Source organism: Labeo rohita, chromosome 11 (genome assembly GCF_022985175.1).
Source record: "Labeo rohita strain BAU-BD-2019 chromosome 11, IGBB_LRoh.1.0, whole genome shotgun sequence".
NCBI lineage: Eukaryota > Metazoa > Chordata > Actinopteri > Cypriniformes > Cyprinidae > Labeo > Labeo rohita.
The window spans coordinates 14,076,376-14,098,696 of NC_066879.1; the positions used below are offsets into that span (position 1 = coordinate 14,076,376).

At 37.2% G+C, this 22,321-nt stretch overlaps 2 protein-coding genes across 2 annotated transcripts; both read right to left on the reverse strand.

Annotated features, from left to right (window-relative positions):
- Nucleotides 1–95: 95 nt before the first annotated feature.
- Nucleotides 96–5,281, reverse strand: vipb (vasoactive intestinal peptide b). The gene is made up of 7 exons (XM_051123102.1): nucleotides 5,194–5,281; nucleotides 3,585–3,697; nucleotides 3,166–3,273; nucleotides 2,869–2,973; nucleotides 857–988; nucleotides 511–552; nucleotides 96–353 (listed from the first exon to the last, which is right to left on the reverse strand). The coding sequence occupies exons 2-6, from the start codon at nucleotides 3,689–3,691 to the stop codon at nucleotides 549–551; spliced, it is 456 nt and encodes a 151-aa protein (XP_050979059.1). The 5' UTR covers nucleotides 3,692–3,697; nucleotides 5,194–5,281; the 3' UTR covers nucleotides 96–353; nucleotides 511–548.
- A 7,092-nt stretch (nucleotides 5,282–12,373) lies between these two features.
- On the reverse strand, nucleotides 12,374–21,575 carry sult6b1 (sulfotransferase family, cytosolic, 6b, member 1). The gene is made up of 7 exons (XM_051123506.1): nucleotides 21,225–21,575; nucleotides 19,553–19,668; nucleotides 19,363–19,452; nucleotides 19,058–19,184; nucleotides 18,867–18,961; nucleotides 13,201–13,357; nucleotides 12,374–12,701 (listed from the first exon to the last, which is right to left on the reverse strand). Exons 1-7 carry the CDS (start codon nucleotides 21,418–21,420, stop codon nucleotides 12,574–12,576), a joined length of 909 nt encoding a protein of 302 aa, XP_050979463.1. The 5' UTR covers nucleotides 21,421–21,575; the 3' UTR covers nucleotides 12,374–12,573.
- Nucleotides 21,576–22,321: the final 746 nt, after the last annotated feature.

Consider the following 22,321-nt stretch of genomic DNA (forward strand, 5'->3'; position numbering starts at 1 on the left):
CATATAAATGGATTCAAAGAAGCACATCCACCATATATTTTTCTGATGATTACAGAATAAAGTGAACGAGCAGGAATGACAGCAGCAGACAAAACTGTTTTTACAAACATGATCATTTTTATTGGTTTGATTTCATCAAGAATGACTGCAGTCAAAATAGATTTCTATAGACATAACAGCATTATTCAGCCAAAAGACATGTCATTCACACTGATTCATTCACTGACGCGCTTGTTTACTTTGTATCGTGTTCAGTGCTATTTATTTATCTTTATTCAATTTCAGCCATAATAGATTGTATAAGCTTGAATATATAATGATGGCGAAATCTTGAAGCTGTGCGTCCACGTCACCTACACGATACCAGGAAAACAACAACATTACATCAGATTTGACTTGACAACTTCTAAGAAGAGATTGAAATATATTATTAATCCATAATTCTTCATTCAAAAAGACATAAACCCTAAAAAGCACTAAAATGTAGTGATGAGACATGCATGCACTTACATGTTGAAGAGCACAGGCAGCGTTTGAGCAGGAGTGCATCACCTAAACCAGATTAAAATAGATAATACAGTTTCTATAATGAAACATGAAATGCATTTACACTGCAAAAGAGAAAAAAAACGATTTTTACCGAACACAACAGCCATTTTGACATAATTGTGTGTGTATTTGACCATTCAAGCGCAATAAGACACAAAATGAGGCGCTTTTTGTACATACGCTGTCCATATTGCTAAGGTGTTCTGGGTGGTTGCTTGTAGCCTCTGTGATATTCTAGATCCTTATGTCATTATTGTCTTTCAGTCGCTCTAGTAATAGTGATGCTCGCCTTTTTTTTGAGCCGTACCTCCTTTTTCCAGCCAGAACGGAGTTGAGGTATTTCTTGGCCGCCATCTGTTTGCGGTAGCGGCTGTAGTTGTCTGTGAAGACGGCGTCTGAGTGACGTTTCACAGGCATCTGGTCCATGCCCAGATCATCACTACAGCAGACAGACAGAAAAATGATCTGCACTGTGCATTCACCTCCTGCTGCCTCATTATTAAAAGCTTAATTAAATCAGCGTCACAACAGATACCGTATTATCTCGTGATACTTAGCACATTCAGTTTGGCATCCAGACTTATTTAACCTTATATAAACTGGTTTGGAATCAGACATTGTGTTACCATAGCTTCCCTAGTGGGCGGTGTCAAGTGTCATATTACAAAATTTACTACAGGACTTGTAATTTGTATGTATGTTTTTGTATGTAAAATGCAAACTGTGACTGGAAAACTTGACAAAACACATTGCTGGAAAGGTTATTTTGTGATACAAGTAATATTGTGACAGGAATGTATAAATTTGTGACAGTAAAATAAGTTCAGGTTCTCACCTGGTGGCTATTTTGGGTATAGCGCCTAAACTAAATCTCACAGGAGTCTCAATTTCCGTAATATCAACTTCAAATTCGGAACGCAAGTTATTTAGACATCCGGCTTTCATTTCCCCTTCACATATTTTAGTAATCATCATAAATTAGGTATCATTTAAAGGCAAACAGTAGTGAAGTATTAAAGTTAAAAAACAAAACAAAACAAAACAAAACAAAACAGGACAGTACAGGACAGTAAAGTAAAAAATACTTCACTAATGTCCACCTCTGCTTGAACACTTGAAATTTATCCTGTGAACCTATTTTGTATTTATCACACATTGTGTTACCATGGAAATGGTATTTTAAATACAGGCTCCTCCCCTTAGTGGGTGGTGTCAAGTGTCTTTTTACGAAATTTACTACTATATTTTTTAGACAAAACTTGACAAATCACATCGTTGGAAAGGTCTGAGTCTCAAGGTTCCATATTTGGTGGTTATTTCATGATGAAAGTAATATTGTGACAGGAATGTATAAATTTGTGACCGGAAAATCCGTTCAGTGGAGTTTGCTTGTCACCTGGTGGCTTTGTTGGTATAGCGCCTAAACTAAATCACACAAAACTCAATTTTTTTTTGTAATATCAACTTCAAATTTGGATTATAATTTGTTTAGACAAATTGGGATAACATGGAAATGGTACTTTAAATTGTTACTGCAGGCTCCTCCCCCTAGTGGGCGTTGTCAAGTGTCATATTACAAAATTTACTACTATATTTTTTTGTAAAAACTTGATAAAACATGTTGGAAAGGTCTAAATTCAAGGTTCCATATTTGGTGGTTATTTTGTAATATATTGTGACAGAAATTTGTGACAGTAAAATACGTTCAGTGGAGGTTGTCACCCGGTGGCTATTTTTGGTATAGCGCCTAAACTAAATCTCACAGGAACCTCAATTTTTGCAATATCAACTTCAAATTTAGAATATTGTTTATTTAGACAAATTACATTACCATAGAAATGGTACTTTAAATCCCCTTGGTAGGCTTCACCCCCTAGTGGGCAGTGACAGATGTCATATTACAATATTTACTACAGTAATTTTTTAATCAAAACCTTCGGTGGAAAGGTCTAAGTCTCGAGGTTATATATATTGTGACAGAAATGTATAAATTGCTGACAGGAATATACCTTCAATGGCGTTTCACCTGATGGTTATTTTTGGTACAGCATCTAAACAAAATCTCATTGGAATCTCAGTTTTTTAATATCAACTTCAAATTCGGAACATAATTTATTTAGACACATTGCTTTGATTTTGTAGCAATTTTAGATTTTAAAATGTTTTGTAAAATATTTAATTTATATAAACAAAAAAAGTAGAGTACTTTTACTTTACAGTAAACTTGCTGTGAAGTTGTTGATAGTTTACTTTTAAATAAACTTCAAAGCATTTATGAGTTACAACCATTTAAGAGATTAAACCATACTGTATCTATACCTGACTCTCTTTGCAAGTAAAGACTCCAGGTATTCCTTAGCAGACAGTTGGCCAAGCAGTTTGCTGTATCCGCTTGTGAACAGCCCATCAGCGTGTCTGGATGGTCTAAAACAAATACAGATAAAAAACGCTTTTTATTTTATTGTGCAGTGGTCTTCAGTGCTTTCTAGTAAACTCAAAGATCTTCCTCATCAACACATTTACAGCTTCAGTCTTTCTTCTGGAAATGGAGCTATAATATTTTTACAAGAGTATAAATGGAAGCCGTTGCTAATGTCACACTGTGTTTCCACGTACCTCTCGACGGTGTTTGTGAGTTCATACAGGAGTTTATACGCCTCCAGATCCTGTAGTGATGGGTCTCTCGTCCACTCGTCCTCTCCGTCTTCATCAAGAGCGCCTGGTCTGGAAAGAATTAAGATGCAAAATACAAATGATGTGCTTCATGCAAAGAAAATAAGATTGTATAATTATGTTGTAATATAATTTCAGAGTGAATTTCAGAAGCAAAAATTAAAAAGAATACTTTTTTTAATGAAGCCTACCAACCAATATATGTATATGTGTGTGTCTGTGTGTGTAAATTGTAATTTAACATTGAATCACAATAATGTAAATTTTGAATAAAAATTGTCACAATGTAAAATGAACACATAATGATCTAAATTAGGTTTCAGTTAATAATACCTGTACATTAATAGTGTTTTATGTCTCACCTGATCTCAGGATATGTGGAGATCGCAGGCATCGCAAGAGTCCTGCAGAAGAAGACGCCGCAGACGGCCATCAGCAGGAGCATCTGACAGCTGCTCAGGGAAATCATGGCTTTCTGCAGACATTTAAACCAGGTCAGAACAAACATCTGCATTTGACTTGTATTTTCTTTTGATAGCAATTTACCTGTTTGTGCATATCTGGCACTTAAATATTTAACTGCAAAATAAGTAATTAATTTGCTTGTCTTATCACTAGCACTTTTTAAAATTAAAACTATATAAAATTAAAATAGAAAATGCATCTTAGGTGCTGTAACTAGTTGTTATTTTAAGCTTCTTTTTTTTATTTAAATGCATTTGTAAAAGTACAAATATCTAATGTAGTTTCCCAGTTAACAAAAGCTCATAAAACATTTTACTTTAATAAATGCATGTACATTTGAAAGGTGAAATTTGTAAATATAGTACTTGGTTTTTAGAATTTTGCGCTTTTCAAACAATATATATTATATTATGATTAAAAATGCATGTATAAATTGTTAAAATATCCCACATTTTTCTAACAATATATACTAAATAATAAATAGCAAATGCATTTATAAAAGTTGAAATATCCCATGTACTTTCCTAATTATCAGAGACATTTTTCTAACAACATATATATGACCTTGGACCACAAAACCAGTCATAAGGGTCTTTTTTTAAATTCTAAAATATAAATATAAATCATCTGAATACTGAATAATGCTTTACATTAATGTATGGTTTGTTAGCATAGGACAATATTTGGCTGAGATACAACAATTTGAATATCTGGAATCTGAGGATGCAAAAAATCCAAATATTGAGAAAATCACCTTTACAGTTGTCCAAATGAAGTTCTCAGTAATGCATATTACTAATCAAAAATTAAGTTTTGATATTTACGGTAGGAAATTTATGAAGTATTTTCACAGAACATGATCTTTACTTAATATCCCAATGATTTTTGGCATAAAAGAAAAATCAATCATTTTGACCCATACAATGTATTTTTGGCTACTGCTGCAAATATACCCGTGATACTTAAAACTGGTTTTGTGGTCCAGGGTCACATATATTAAATAATGAATAACAAATGCATTCATAAAAGTTAAAATATCCCATGTAGTTTCTCAAATAACATTTTATTTTAAGAAATGCACTTTAATTTGAAATGTGAAATTTTTCTAATACTATATATTACATAAATGCATTCATAAAAGTTAAAATATCCTACATAGTTCCCCAGTTAATATAAGCTCAAAAACAATTTAAATTTAATAAATCAATGCACATACATTTAAAATGTTCAGTTAAAAAAAAATGTAAATAAAGTACCCAACTACCCACAAAACGATTTTCAAAGTTTGCATTTTTCTAACAAGATATATTATATAATGATTAGCAAATGCATATATAAAAATTCAAATATTCCATGTAGTTTCCAAATTAAAGCAATTTTAATAAATGCACATGAAATTAGAGTAGATGAAGTACCCAACTACCTATAAATGTTTTTAGAAGTTTGCATTTTTCTAGCAATAAATATAACATAACACTAACAAGACTGAAGAATCCGAGTACTCACGGTCAGGATGTATTTTCAGCTGTGCGGATGTATATGATCTCTGACTCCTGTATGGACGAAGAATAGTTTCCTCGGCTCAGTTCCCGCCTGTCTGTCTCTTCCTCTCCTGACCGCCTCTTTTATACACCTGATTATTCGCGTTACTGAAGATCCTCAGCGTCTGTCCTGCGTCACACGGTCCCGTAGGATACACCCAAACGGTGATCTGGTGGTCAAACTCAAATTGGGTTTCTCGGAAAGACTAAAAATGCTGCTGACTCATTTTTCTGTATAATACCTAAATGACATTCACTTCTGTTTGTTTTTGGCTATTTGTTGTGCTTTGTAATATATGCAAAGTTTAACTGAAGTACCTTTCCAAAACCTAAAATCTGAAGCTGAGAGTTAAGGTTAAGACAGTCTGCGGTGGTAATTGGGCATCTTCATTAGATTGTGAAAGGTATGACGTGATGTGAGTCAAATCAGAGTCATTATAGAAGCATCGGTCAATCGTATTACAGAATTCTGCAGGTCTGCTAATTTAATATTACTGCACAGTATTTCTCCACCCACACTGTATTCAGGTCAGCGTCGGTATAACAGGTCATTTCAGGTCGTCGTATAACCGTCTGGAAATGCAGAAGTGAATACATTAACAAATGCATTGGTTTTTGTGCTTTCCCATACAAAGCCTGTTGTCAGGGTGTTGCCTTGTTGTTGCTATGGTGTTCCAAGTGTTTTTAGTGCAATGCTATTTGGTGTTTGCCAAGTATGAGATATTCTGTGAAACTATGCTGCTTTAATTACATTAATATACATATATATATATATATATATATATATATATATATATATTATCAGTTTTGCATATTTATAAGTATCTAATATGTGTGTGTGGGTGTGTGTATTAAATAATCATTTTTTTAAAATTATTTATTATTTATATTTTATAATCATTTATTATAGTTACTTTAATTCAATCATTATTTATAATAATTTGTAATTAATATTCAGTGTGAAACAAAATATACATTTATATATGAAATTATGAAAATTATTATGAATAATACTATAATGAAAATTAGATTATGAAAATACTGTACATTAAACTCATATATATGAGCTTAGTGTACAGTATTTTCTTAATATTATAATTTAAATTTAACTATATATGTATACTACTATTACATATTACATTAAATGTTTAATCATCATGAAAATACTGTATGTTAACCATACATATATGGGTAAATTTATAATATTAAATTATGAAAATACTATGCATTAAGCTTAATAAAAAATCTATAATGCATATCTTTTACCAAAATTATAGATCATGCCTGTACATTTAATTGTGTTTTATTGATTGAAATATAAAACCAAACCAAAAAAAAAAAAAAAAATGTAATGATAATCAAACTGGTTTTTATTTACAAGAATTTATAGTTAAATAATTTATTTACATTTTAAATAATTGAATTAATTTTTTTATTTTGTTTAATTTATAATTTATTACAATTTATTATAATTTGTTCGGGTGAATTAATTAGATTTATTTCTAAATAATTTTGCAATACGTTTCAATTTTGAAAATCTATATTTTTTTATTAACAAATGATGAAAATAAATGATGAACATAATTTGGTTTATTTTGAAATATAATATTATAATATTGCAAAATTATGAAAACAGACCTTATATACAATATATATATAACAACCTTAATTTAAAAAAATGTAAATACATTTCTGTTACCTAAATTGTAGACAGTATCTCTATTTAAATGTGTTTTATGGATATAAACAACATAAATATAAAAACAAAATATACAAACATATATATATATATATATAAATATATATAATTCTATAAAATGATAATTCTGTAATTGATTTCAATAATAACTTCATTATGTGTGCCTGCCTATACAAAACCTGTTGCCAGACTGTTGCTATGCGGTTTATAAAAATACTATACAAAAAATCTTTAGTTAAATATATATATATATTTTTGGTTAACTCTAATTACAGATAATATCTGCACATGAATAGTGTTTTATGGAACTTTTGTGGAATTACAATAAAAACATAAAACCGAAATACACACAGTTTTAAAAAATGTTACTACTGTTGCCTGTTGATAATGGGATGTTGCTATGCAGTTGCTATGGTGTTCCTTGTGTTTGTAGTGTGTTGCTATCGGGCATTCTGGTCTGTATTAATGGTGCGGGTGTCAATCATCTCTGTTTGACGATGATGTGAGCTGTAAACTGTGCGGTTCTGGGTTTCTGCAGTGATGGTGCTCTGTGAGTTTGTAACGACCCCCTCAGGACTTCATTTCCTGCGGCTGCATCTGAACGACCGTCGAACCAGATCTCTGCATGACAGTCACAGTAAAACCAGAGATGGAAATTAGCCTCTAATTACAAGGTTCTAATGATGCTCTTTGATGAGAGAAGTTTTTTTCTTAGCTATTTTTATACAAATAACATTGTGCTCTTTATCTGGAGTCATCAGAGTTCATATCTATGATGCTTTAAAGAACCTAAAAAATATTGCTCTGATCTGAAAGAACTGATGCTTATAATTTTTTTTACAGGATCAACGTAAATGTCACTATGCAAAACCCATCACAATAACAAAATGGGTTTCATTCAAAATTTTATATATTTTATCATTTATATTTCAAATGTATTTCATCATCCATGTGAGTTATGGGGTTAAATTAATTTCATTTAAATTCTGAAAACACTATACATTAATCTTTTCTTAACTTTATTATAAAAAAAATCATGAAAAATGCCATGCAAACAATGCAAAACAAAACCATAAAGATAATACATCTTTTCCATCTGATTTAGTTTACATTAGTGTGTCTCTTTAGTAATGGATGTTGACCTTTATTAATGCATTAGAGTGAAAAATCAAATACACATTAAAAAAAAATACAAAAGGGTTTTCAGGCATTTTTAGCTGCTGTGATTTGTCATGTCTTACCCTCCTTTGACATTGAACCTTGTAACAAATGATCTAGTAAACGCTCATCAAACTCCATATCACAGACGGTCAGCGAATGACTCAATTCTGATTCGGTCTGATCAGATTGAAAAGGGCAGTTCGTGTGACATTTGAAGTTGTGCTTTGTCGTATTTGCTGAAATGGTTTCTCAGCTCTTGATAGGAGCAGAATAAATGGCAGCAATTTGATTTACGACATCTAGATGAGACATTCTGCTCTGGATTTGTTTTCCGTAACTCAGCTGTTGTTCTTCATGTGTGTGTACGTGTGTATGTGTATATGTTTTTTTTTTTTTTTCAAAATTTTATAACCGGTCTGCTTAGTAAAAGAGTTTGACCTCAGTTTGACATAACGAGTGGCGTTTATCACAGATGAATCGGACATAATCAGTAAAGTCCTCTGATATGCTTCCTTCCCAAACCTACATATATAACACTGTCTAAAAGTGTGGGGTCAGAACAATTTTTTTTTTTTTTAATTTTGATCAAAAATTAAATATATGTAACCACTGTTGTTGTAATTTCAGTTAATGTCATAAAATTGCAAGCTGAGCCAGTTGTAGTGCTGACAGTGTCATGTAAACATGGCACATGGAACAAAGTGAATCAGTTGAGTAAATCATTTACACCGGGACAGCTCCGATTGATTCACCAGATCAAAAGAGCCATTCATTTTAGAACTTCGACAATCAACATTCAAACAATTGAGTTGCAAAATGATTAATTATTTACAAGCACTCCAATCGGATTGTGTATCGCGAATCATTTGATTCGGCTCAGGATTTCAAATTGTGTATCGCAAATCATCGGGACTTTGGAGTGGGTTCGTGATCGCAAATCATTTGATTTATATCAGGACTTCGCACATTGGAATCATTTGATTTAGATAGAACTTAAGCGCAGGTTCACGAATTGAATGATTCATGATCCACATTTCAAGTCCTGTTCTGAAATAATGTTTTGTGAATCATTATTTAGATCGGGACTTTGGATCACGAATCATTTGATTTAGATCGGTTCTTTGGCACAGGTTCATGAATCATTTTCTGAATTAAATGATTCATGATCCACGCTCCGAGTTCTGTTCTGAAATGATGGTTAATAAATCATTATTCAGACTGGGACTTCGGATCGCAAATCATTTGATTTAAATCAGGACTTCGCAGCGGATTCTTGAATCTTTTGATTCAGATTGTAATTTCAGAGCGTGGATCACAAATCATTTAATTTAAATCGGAACTACAGAGCATGTACAGTGAATCATTTGATTCAGATCGGAACTTCAGAGCATGGATTGTGAATCATTTGATTCAGATCGGGACTTCGGTGCAGATGCACTAATCATTTGATTCAGCACGGAACTTTGGAGTGCAGATCATGAATCATTTGATTCAGGCCGATACTTCGGAGCGGGTTCATGAATCTTTTGATTCAGATCCAAACTTTGGCGCATGGATCATGAATCATCTGATTCAGATCGGAACTTCGGAGCACAGATCATGAATCATTTGATTAAGATCGAAACTTTGGAGTGCGTACCGTGAATCGTTTGATTTAGATTGGAACTTCGAAGTTTGGATTGTGAATCATTTGATTCAGATCGGGACTTCGGTGCGGGTTCACAGATCATTTGATTCAGATCAGAACTACAGAGCGCGTACCATTAATCATCTGATTCAGATTGGAACTTCGGAGCAGGTTCACGAATCATTTGATTCAGACCGGGACTTCGGTGCGGGTTCAAGAAACATTTGATTCAGATCGGAACTTCGGAGTGCGGCCTGTGAATCATTTGATTCAGATCAGGACTGCGGTGCAGATTCACTAATCATTTGATTCAGACCGGGACTTTGGTGCAGGTTCAAGAAACATTTGATTCAGATTGGAACTTCGGAGTGCGGCCCGTGAATCATTTGATTCAGATCTGGACTGCGGTGCAGATTCACTAATCATTTGATTCAGATCGGAACTTGGGAGTGCGGACCGTGAATCATTTGATTTAGATTGGTACTTCGGTGCAGATTCACTGTTGCCAGGTTAGCAAAAAAAAAAAAAAAAAAAACACACATGGGACACATCAACTTAATGATAATATTGCATACATTACATTTGACTGAAATGCTTGTATTGAAATGTTTGTCATTCTACCTGTGATGAAACTGTTCAAGATGTTAAGTTTTGTGAAGGATGGCCACTGGTAGGAAGCCTATGAACTGTGTTTATAATCAGTGTGCGTAACAGTGACTGTAAAATGTGTATTTTAGGTATAGAAATAACATATTTTGAGTTTTGATATTTGGGAAATGGTCATTACGCTGCTTTGGGCTGTTTTTGACTGGCATGGGCTGGTTTTGTCATGTAGACCTGGCAACCCTGGCTGTATGGAGCAGAGCAGACTTTTTCCAGCTGAACTAAATCATTTTTATTTCATTTTTATCTCCTGTAATTTTGCTCCAAATCTCATTTTGACCTGCTATAATGGATTACTCAGTAAATATTCATCCTTTGCATTTAATATTTTGGCTTTCATCACTATTTATGTCTGTCTTTCTTCAGGAAAATTATTAATAAAATTGATTATTAATCAGACATTTTTAGCTTTCTTCTGAGAACAGTGCATGTTAATGCACAGTGGTTTTTCTAAGGATTTGATGTAGGAAGAGCTAGTTACAACAATTACTGATGTCACATTGACATATCAATCAATCATACCAGTCACACATCAGCTCCATATCTGTCAGAAACTAAACCCACATCAGCTGTTTTACTGCAGTTGTAAAACCACTGAGCCATAGATTGTAGACTTCGTAGCAATCTATAACTTTAAAATGCCACTTAAATGGACCTCCGGGCTGTAGATTCACATCATATATATTTTACGGTGGCCTACATGTTCCTGTTTTGGTGGCATTAGTCTCTAATCTAATCGGATTAAATTAGAGTTTGAACGATGCTGGTCGGATATGAGCACTTTTCTGCATTTCCTCACTGATCATCTTGTTTTGACAAGAAAAACTCAGTAGCGTTTCCAGGATGTGCTGTTCATGTAGGGGTCATCTGCTGTTCACATCATCACAGCTGTAATTAGACTTCATTAGGAGTGATTCTCCTGAGGAGTCTAACAGCATGGCTATGTTATAGTCATACGATATACGATTTTTACATTTACATGTGCTATATAAACTATGCACAGTGTGCAAATTGGCCTAATGGATGGATTATACAGTGCCAATTACAAAACTGTAATTGTCTAAATGAATTGCATTCCCACAATGCATTGCACCTGACGTGACTTTCCATTGCCAGTGCGATCAAATGAACCGAAAGCATTATAAGCTGATTCGTAATGTCCTTTTTGACCAAAATTGTTTTAAAGCAACCATATTTTATTTCTTATTTTTAACCATATCTTATAAAATAAATGTTAACTGAAATTAATAATAATAATAACAATATGAAATAATAATAATATAAAATAAATGTAAAATAAAATAATAAATATAAAATAATATAAAACATTTAAACTTTATCTCAGCTAGATTCATTTCTCATTTTAATGTAGTTTACCTTAATGTACTAAAATAACTAAAACTAAACTAAAATAAAAAAACTATATAGACAGATTAAAAAAAGAAAAAAACAAACAAAAAAAAAAAACACAACAAAATTACCAAAACTTTAAATAAAAAATGAAAAATATAAAAACTGATTATAATATTAATAAAAACAAATAGTATGTAAATATACAAAAATAACACAGAGTTTGAGTCATATTTTCTCTATTCTTGTGATGTTTTGTTGGTTTTCCAGGACATTTTTGAGGTCACACATCCTGTCCACATTAATATTCACCAAATTTTATGAGCTTCTACCAAATGATGGGTCAGTTTATTTGCTTGGACACAAAACCTTTGACATCAACAATAAAAAATATGGGAAGTTTTTACTTCCTTTTTAAAAGTGATGATTCTTTTTATTTTGCTGGCCTAAATATGCACCATTATACGGTTGGTTGCATTTTATTATTTGCATTTAACATCATTTTTTTCTGCTGTCTGTGAGCCATTAGAGCAGTTTAAAATCATTATGGTTTGTTACAGTACTTTAACTGAAGTTAATGGGATTGAACTATAGCACCGACTAGTGGTGAACACTTGCAATAGATATTTTAGACAGAGAGTGAAATAGGGTTGACAATTTTTTTAATAAATGTTAGCATATACACAGCATGAAGTTTAATGACAGTGAGGTGTTTTGTGCTTTATATTAAGGAATGGAATGTTACAAAACATGAAAACGATTAAACAGCTGCCTGCGTGAATGACAGTAGGTCCCTGTGAAGTAAACATTTTCTCCGTCCGTCGGCTCACGTCGTGTCGACACATTTATTGGCAGTAAAGGTCATACTTCAGTCTGGCCCCGAGTTTTGTTCCTGCTAGTTTGGCTTGGAAAACCTCATCCATCTGTTTGCTCTGGGCATCAGAAAAATGATTCTTCCAGTCACCCACCTCACCTGAAGACAAAACATGAGACAGGGAGATCACAAAGCAATCCTTTAAAGTGAATTATGTATCAGTGCATTTTTATTTTTCATGCTGTTGCAACACACACTACAGATTTTCTGGGTATTTCAGCGGTATTTAAAGAAGTAGTTCACCCCTAAATTAAACTTGTCATCGTTTAATCACCCTTAAGTTGTTTCAAACCTTATTGAACAGCTGAACAGAACATAAAAGATGATGTTTTTAAAAAATGTGGGTTACTGAGCAGTTGCTGGTTCCCATTGACTTCTTTAGTATAAAAAAAAAAATACAATAGAGGTCAGTGGGGACCAGAAACGATTTGTTTTTTAGGTGCACTATCCCTTTAAATGCCATAACTATGACAACAAGCGGGACAAAAAAAATCTGATATCAGAATAGATCTGTGCATTAAGCCTTAAAGTGAAAATGCTGGCTTTTTAACATCTGAGTTGATTTGATTTGAGATCCATTATAAAGGGATTTTTGTACCTTTTCTGAAGAAGATGCTGCCAAAATTGCCATGGGATTTCTGGGAGTTTTCCTGCATGGCGCTGAACGTACTTTCTCCAGCGACGCTGTTGACCTGCTCATCAGTCAGTGGAAGGTTGAAGAACTCTGAGACTTTCTTCACACCTTCCGGTAAGTTCTGCGTGAACAACAGAAGAGGTGTTTTAAACTCAAACAGGTTTTAGCACCACAGCAGGATAAAAAGTCAACGTGAAGTCCGATTTGAGTTTATTTATTCATTTATAAACAGCCTAATTGTGCCATGGTCTAACTGTGAACGATTTACCAGTAAAGTCTTTCAAATCTGTCATAACGAATTATTTCCCTCAGGAATACATCTATGGCAAGCCATTTTAATCCTTAAAATGTACTAGTATCTATTTTCAGGGTGATGAATACTAGTACTTATTACCTAGTACTTTCTCATAAGATACTATTACATATAATTAGATACTATTACTTTTTCATAAGATACCAGTACTACATTATTAGATACTATATTAACTATTCAGTTCTGACTAATATGTATTACAGTTGTGACTAGTACATATTTTTTATGCACTAGTAGTTATTCATAAGGTACTAGTACTTATTTTTAGGTGCTAGTACCTGTTATTAGAAGCTAGTGCTTAATCATTAGATTATAGTACTATTCATTAGGTACTTGTACTTTGTCATAAGGTACGAGTACTACTTCATTAGATACTAGCGAGTTACTAATGAGTGTTACTGTCATAAGTCAGACCTCCGTGGCTCTCTCCGACCGTCATCAGCGGGAACCTTCCCCGGAGTTTTAACGTTCCCACCCGGACTCGTTTCACCCACGCACCTTGGTGATTTCCACCACAGGTGTTCCTTGTTTTCTCCACTATTTAAGCACCTGGTTCGCGGCAATATGGCGTGAAGTTTTGTCTAGCCCCGGCTGCAACTCTGAGCGTTTTTCCCCTTTACCTTTGACTCCCTTGGATTTCCGATTACTGCTTGATACCTCGACCTTCTGCCTGGACACGGATTACGATTACAGCTTGATACCCCGATACTCTGCCCGGACTCTGGTACTGATTATTGTCTCTCCTTTGCTACAACTGTTTATTGGTGTGTTTGACCCTTGCCTGTGTGACCCTGCCTTCATTAAAGCTTGCAAATGGATCCGACTGCGTCTGAGCACTCATTACAGAAAACTTCGCCACCTCAGGATCCAGCGGCTATCTATCAGTTGGCAACTGAGATGTCCCATCAAGGATCAGTGCTGGCCTCCCACCATCAACAACTAGAGAACCTGAATTAACGCACTGAGGAGATCGTCCAGTCACTTCAGGCTCTGACTGCATCTATCTCTGCCCTGAGTCTATACTGCGGCCAGCCTAATCACATCCGGGCCAATTGTCCTGTTCGACCACCACAGACCCTGCCACGGGTGAGTGTAAATCCTTTGAATAATTCCCTAACCATTCAGGTTAAAATCAGTTTCAAGAACCGTGAACTTAGAACCACTGCATTCATAGACTCTGGGGCAGCGGGGAATTTTATCGATGGGAATTATGCTAAACTCTATGATATTCCTCTTCTTCCATGTGGATCTCGGATGGCCGTGGCAGCCCTAGATGGCCGTCCCCTTGGATCAGGGAGAGTAACATCTGTCACTGAGGATGTCACACTACACATCGGACCACTTCACCAAGAGACCATTCGGTTCTTCACCATTCAGTCACCAGAGCACCCAATCATCCTCGGTCTGCCCTGGCTTGAACTCCATGACCCCACCATCTCTTGGGCTGAGAGAGAAATAACCCAATGGTCCCCCCACTGTCACCAGAATTGCATCAGGGGTCTCCCGGACCTTCCTGGACCACCATCGGAACTCACAACTCTGAAGGAACTTCACGATCACCTACCTGCACAATACCACGACCTGCAAATCGCATTCAGCAAGGAGGGGGCTACTCAACTCCCACCGCACCGGCCCACAGACCACACCTCCGAAAGGTCGTATCTTCCCAATGTCGCAGCCCGAGACTGAGAGCATGAAGAACTACATTCAGGAGGAACTAGCCAAAGGCTTTATCCGACCATCCACCTCACCAGCCTCAGCGGGGTTCTTCTTTGTTAAAAAGAAAGATGGCGGACTGCGGCCATGCATAGACTATCGGGGGTTGAACGACATCACGGTTAAGTACCGCTATCCTCTACCCCTCGTACCTTCTGCCCTGGAACAGCTTCGCAAGGCCCGATTCTTCACCAAACTGGATTTAAGGAGTGCTTACAACTTGATCCGTATCAAGCAGGGGGACGAATGGAAAACCGCCTTTTCCACTACCACCGGGCACTACGAGTACCAGGTAATGCCCTTCGGCCTGGCCAATAGTCCTTCCATCTTTCAAGCCCTCGTCAACGACATCTTCCGGGATATGCTGAATCACCATGTCATAGTCTACATCGATGACATTCTGGTTTACTCTGAGGATTTCCAGTCACATGTTCAACACGTTCGAGCAGTCTTGAAGCGCCTCATTCAACACCAGCTCTACGCAAAGCTCCAAAAATGTGAGTTTCATCAAACACGCATCTCATTCCTCGGGTACATCATCAGTGCAGAGGGGGTGACTATGGATGATCAGAAGGTAACCTCCGTACTCAACTGGCCACGACCCAAAACCATCAAGGACCTACAACGCTTCCTCGGATTTGCCAATTTCTATCGACGGTTTATCCGAAATTTCAGTCAGGTAGCGGCCCCACTCACCTCCATGACATGCAAGGGCCCGAACATTCTACGATGGACTCCCCAGAGTGAGCAAGCCTTCCAAGATTTGAAGAACCGCTTTACCACTGCACCTATGCTTTGGCACCCCGACCCAGAACTCGAATTCACCATAGAGGTTGATGCATCCAACAGCGGAATTGGGGCTATTCTTTCACACGTCATGGCAGTCCACCCAAATTATTCCCTTGTGCTTACTTCTCACGCAAACTGAACCCCGCTGAACGAAATTATGATGTGGGAGATCGTGAGGTTCTTGCCATGAAGTGTGCCTTGGAGGAGTGGCGACACTGGCTCGAGGGCTCCAAACACCGGTTCCTAGTTCTAACTGACCATAGAAATCTTGAGTACATCCAATCAGCAAAGAGGCTCAATTCAAGACAAGCCGGATGGGCACTCTTTTTCACTCGTTTTAATTTCAGAATCTCATACCGTCCAGGCTCAAAGAACGGCAAGGCTGATGCCCTATCTCGCCAGTTTGATCCTCCCATCCCGAACAGCAGCCCAGAGTACATCATCCCTCCTCCACTCATTGTGGCTCCTGTACTTTGGGATATTATGGCCGAGATAACTGAGGCCCAGACATTGGAACCAGCACCTCCAGACTGTCCTCAAGACAAGGAATATGTACCAGAGTCCTTACGTTCCCGAGTGCTCCATCTGGTCCACGACAGTCCCAGTTCCGGACACCCCGGTATCACCGCAACTGCCGAGTTAGTAAGTAACCGCTTCTGGTGGCCCACCGTATCCACCGACGTCATTCATTTCGTGCAGCACTGCCCCACCTGCCAGATCACCAAGACCTCACACCAGAGACCAGCCGGCCTTCTCCATCCACTTCCTGTGCCCCAAAGGCCATGGTCACACCTCGCCATAGACTTTATAACAGACCTACCTGCCTCTAACCACTACACCACCATACTCACCATCGTTGACCGTTTTTCAAAGGCCTGCCGCCTCATCCCACTCACCAAACTATCCACCGCATGGGACACCACAGAAATTCTCATGGAACAAGTATTCCGCTTCTACGGGATCCCGGAGGACATTTTTTTTCAGACCGTGGCCCCCAATTTACCTCTCGCCTGTGGAACGCCTTCTGTGAAAAGATGAACATTAACGTCAGCTTAACCTCCGGTTACCATCCCCAGGCGAATGGACAGGCGGAAAGATTAAATCAAGAGCTCACCAGGTTTCTACGCTCATACTGTCACCGAAATCAACAGGACTGGAGTCAGTACCTTCTTTGGGCAGAGTATGCCCAGAACTCACTCCGCAAGCCAGCCACAGGTATGACACCCTTCCAGTGTGTGCTCGGGTTTCAGCCTCCGCTGTTCCCATGGTCGGGGGAGCCTACCAACCTCCCAACCCTGGATCATTGGCTTCATCGGAGCGAAGAAACCTGGGATCAGGCACATGTGCACTTGCAACGGGCTGTTCGAAGATTCACAGAACAGGCCGACCGCCGTCGGCGCCAGAACCCAATCTACGAGCCCGGACAATGGGTCTGGTTATCCACCAAGAACCTCCGCCTCCGCCTCCGCTCCGGGAGGAGAGAGGGACCAGGACGAGGTCACGACACCTGAGGTTCCCCCCCGATCATCAATGGTGAAGAGGCCTACCAGGTTCACGAAATCCTGGACTCTCGGCGCCGGGGGCGTATGCTTCAATACCTAATCGACTGGGAGGGCTATGGTCCAGAGGAAAGATCATGGGTTAATGCCCAGGACATCCTGGATCCGGCACTCATCACTGCTTTCCACCAGGATCACCCGGAAAGACCAGCTCCCAGACCTCGAGGAAGACCCCGGCGCCAGCAGGCCACTCGCTTCAGGAGCCGCTCGCAGGGGGGGGGGGCTCTGTCATAAGTCAGACCTCCGTGCTCTCTCCAACCGTCATCAGCGGGAACCTTCCCCGGAGTTTTAACGTTCCCACCCGGACTCGTTTCACCCACGCACCTCGGTGATTTCCACCACAGGTGTTCCTTGTTTTCTCCGCTATGTAAGCACCTGGTTCGCGGCAATATGGCGCGAAGTTTTGTCTAGCCCCGGCTGCAACTCTGAGCGTTTTTCCCCTTTACCTTTGACTGCCTTGGATTTCCGATTACTGCTTGATACCTCAACCTTCTGCCTGGACACGGATTACGATTACAGCTTGATACCCCGATACTCTGCCCGGACTCTGGTACTGATTATTGTCTCTCCTTTGCTACAACTGTTTATTGGTGTGTTTGACCCTTGCCTGTGTGACCCTGCCTTCATTAAAGCTTGCAAATGGATCCGACTGCGTCTGAGCACTCATTACAGTTACTAATGAGTATTTTAATTGAACTAGTTGTCATCCTGAGTAGTCACAACATATGTAACAAAAGTTGTAACTAGTAAAATATAACACTTTATTTTACGGTCTCTTAACTAGTTGCTTATTAGCATGCATATTACTAGAATATTAGCCATTTATTAGTATAAATTAAGCACATATTAATGCCTTATTCTGCGTAACCTTATTCTACTCTTAATAACTCTTAATAAGCAGCAAATTAGGAGTTTATTGAGGGAAAAGCCATAGTTAATAGTGAATAAGTGTACCCTATTCTAAAGTTTACCGATACTATTCACTATTGGAATATATACTAGTCAGAGCTGAATAGTTAATATCTGAATAAGAGATCCCCATAGAAGTCAATGGTAAAATGTGTTTCAGGTAAATGTAGAATATACTAGTACTATAAAAAAAATACTAGTACCTAAAGAATAAATAACAGTAGCTGAAGAATAAGCACTAGTAGCTAATGAATAAGTACTAGCAGCCTTAAAATAGGTACTAGTACATTTACAATAATACAAAACCGTGACATTGCAAACTCAACACACACAGGTTGCTCTACCTGTTTGAGTTCCTCATATGTCACAATCATCACATTAGGGTCGTCTAGCCGTTTCTCCCAAGCGAGAGCGTGATCGAAATAAGAACCCCAGGCAACTGAAGAGGAAACATAAATAACCATATAACTTTAGTCCTACACCTCAGTATTCATTTAAGCAATATTTAACTTTCATTGTTCAGTGTGTTTTCCACCTTCTCCAGCCATGAAGTCAGAGAAGAACTTGTCCCATGGCTCAGCGCTGGGCAGAACCGGGTTTTTGTTCATGAAATGGTAGTAGGAGACGAGCGTGTCTTTCGGGTTTCTGAACACCACCAGAATCTGAAAATACACAATGCATTCGATCAGAGAAAATCATACTGACCCCAAACCAAACAATTCACTAACAGTGAATGTGAATGTCATTGGTGTATTTGGAGCTTGCAGCTCTTGTATAGTTGGTATCTAGTATCATGTGACCTCTCTAGTGTGAACTCAAAGTGCACTCATTGTTACTGACCTTTGGTTTCTTAGTGAAGAAAGAGGGAGGGATTTTGTCAGGGTGCAAATGAGTTCCCAGAAGCCTCCGTGGGGGCATTTCGGCCAGTGTCTGTAAGACAAACAGAGTGAAACTGTAATATTATACTGGTGTTTTTGTGTGTTCAGGGTAAACATTTCCAGATTCGCAGCTTGTTCGTGCTGTTACTGACCTCTTGAACATCTGGAGGTAAGAACTCCACCAGAGGAGGCCTTTCAGGCGGTTTCTCGTTTTTCCCAGTGGAAGCATTCAAGATTTTACGCAAGACTGCCACCATCCAGTTAAACCCTGGTAGAGATCAATTACAAACACGCACATGAGAATTGTAAATGTATGTCATGCGTTGTGGAGAATCAGATTACATGAGGTTGCTGCATTTGTGTTAAAGGTGCATTACAAGACACAATTAATGCATTAAAACTTTTTTAGGCTTTAAGTGAAGTGTTATCCAGTTTTCTTTTTCCAATTTTGATGTAAATTGTTCATTAAACACTTCTTAAAATGCTGCATCTAATTCAGTGCTACCATTTTTGGTGCAAATTTTCTGTAAAACTACAGTCCAGTGTGATAATTTTTAGTGTAAATGGTTTGTAAAAGGCAATTCTTATGTAAATTCGGTTGAGTGCACCAATTTACGCCAGTGTTGAATGCACAGAATTGCTCCACTCTTCCAGTATTACAGCTCAAGTTGACATTGAGCATAACTTGGTCCTTGTTACGTAAGAATTGTAAACGTGTCATGCGTTGAAGAGAATCAGGTTACATGAGGTTGCTGGATTTGTATTAAAGGCTAAATGTGAATCTTTGCATCAAAGTTTCATTCATGAAACACAAAGAAAATGAAAGTATAAAACCATTCTTATGCATTTTAAATTCTCACATTAAATTTTCAGTAACACTTTACTTAAAGCCTTTATGTATAATGTATTACAGATTCATAATGTATGTCGCAGTGCATTATATCTCTTCATAAATAATTGTAACCAAAGTTAAAATGCATTATAATATTTGAAGGTTTGTTTGTCATTAATGCATAAACAAGTACTACAACTGTTTACAATCAGATCATACAATGGATTATAAGGTGCATTTCAAAGCATAATTAATGCATTAAAACTACTTTTATAATGGCTTATAAAAAAAAGTCTTTAAGTGTGCTGCAATTTTGACGTAAATTGTTGCTGCGTCTAAATCAATGACACAATTTTTGGTGAAAACTGTCTGAAAATCTGCATTACATAAATTGTCACATTCAGTCAAATGTGATTATTTTCTGTGTAAATGCTTTGTAAAAAAAAAACACAGTTCTTACGTAAATTTGCTTGTGTGCACCAATTCACACCAGGGTGTGAGTTTCATGAATGCATGGTATTATTATTATTATGCAAGAACGACATGTGTCATGCATTGCTGAAAATCAGGTTCTATGAGGTTAAATGAGGTTGCTTGTTTAGGGAATGAAAGATCTGGATTTGTGCTAAAGGCAATATGTAAATCTTAACAATTAGTTTAGAGCTGTTAATTAAGTCTTTGCAACAAGATTCAATTCATGAAACACAAGCAGAATAAAAGTATGAATCTTTTCTTGCACTGTAAAAAGTTATTTAAATAAATTTTATTGTAAATTGTTTTGTGAAATTGAGTTTGCACAGAATGCACAGAATTGCTTCACTCTTCAGTGTCCAGTATTACATCTGGAGGGTTTACAAGAGAAATGCTCTCGAGGAAACTATGGAAAAACATGACAAAAGAAAGTTATGCAACTACCATGTAACCTGACTCCACCACTAGTTTTAGAGTCAGTAGATCAAACTCCTGCACATGCATGTCTTCGTTATACTCACCGCATTTAGGGTATGCCACCAGGATAAGGTCATCCTCTCTGGCCTCCAGGTCTTTTAACTTGTCCAAGGTCTGTGGAGGGCTGAGGATCGTGGAGTAAAGGATTCCATCTCGCTTATAAAGCTTGTCTTCGTCCTTCATCTTCGCCGCTGCCTCCATCCTAGACTTCATTTGACTCATAGCTGGTGTTTGACTCATGTTGCCGGTGGACTCTCGTCCCGGTGAGGTTCAGATTCGCAGACACACAGAGTGAGAGTATTTATGCTGTAGTTCAGGAAGGAGAATGTTGTAGATCCGCCCACAGGCACGGCTCGCGTGAGAAATATCCATTTCCGCCGTCCGAGGGGCCCCCGAATCAACACAAGGGCTTGGTGTCAGTCTGACTGATTATTGTGCGTGAGACATGCACAGCGTGACTGCGCCAGCTAGTTTTCTTGAAAAGCCAGTTTTGGCAGAAGTGAAAGGTAAAATGTAATCTGTAGTCAGTTCATGTAGCTCAGCTGCTGAACTCACTCAGTCTGAAGCTGTGTAGAAATGCTTTGCTATTCTTGTTTTTATTGTTTTTTTTGTTTTTTTTTTTATATATGCACAACTATGCTATAAAAATATTTTTCAAAGTTGTAAATAAAACATTATTTACATTGTTTATAAGTATAATAAAGATTATTAGAATAAATTTCACAAGAAAATACTTCAAAATTTGATGTTACTTCAATGTGTTACTTGGTATTTCTTTTGTGATTGTTTATGAAAATAATACCAGTCTCTGGGTAAAAAATTGTTTCTACACCAATTTTTTCAGTGTTTCAGGTATTAAAGAAATACTTGTAGTTTACCCAAAAATGAAAATTTGATGGCATTTTATGCACCCTCAGCCTATCCTAAATGTAGATGAGTTAGTTTCCTCATCAGATATGGAGAAATGTAACATTGCATCATTTGCTCACCAATGGATCATTTGCAGTAAATGGGTGCCGTCAGAATGAGAGTCCAAACAGCTGATAAAGACATCACAATAATCCACAAGGAATCCACTCCACTCAAGTACATCAGTTAGCATCTTGAGAAGTGAAAAGCTGTGTGTTTGTAAGAACTGAAT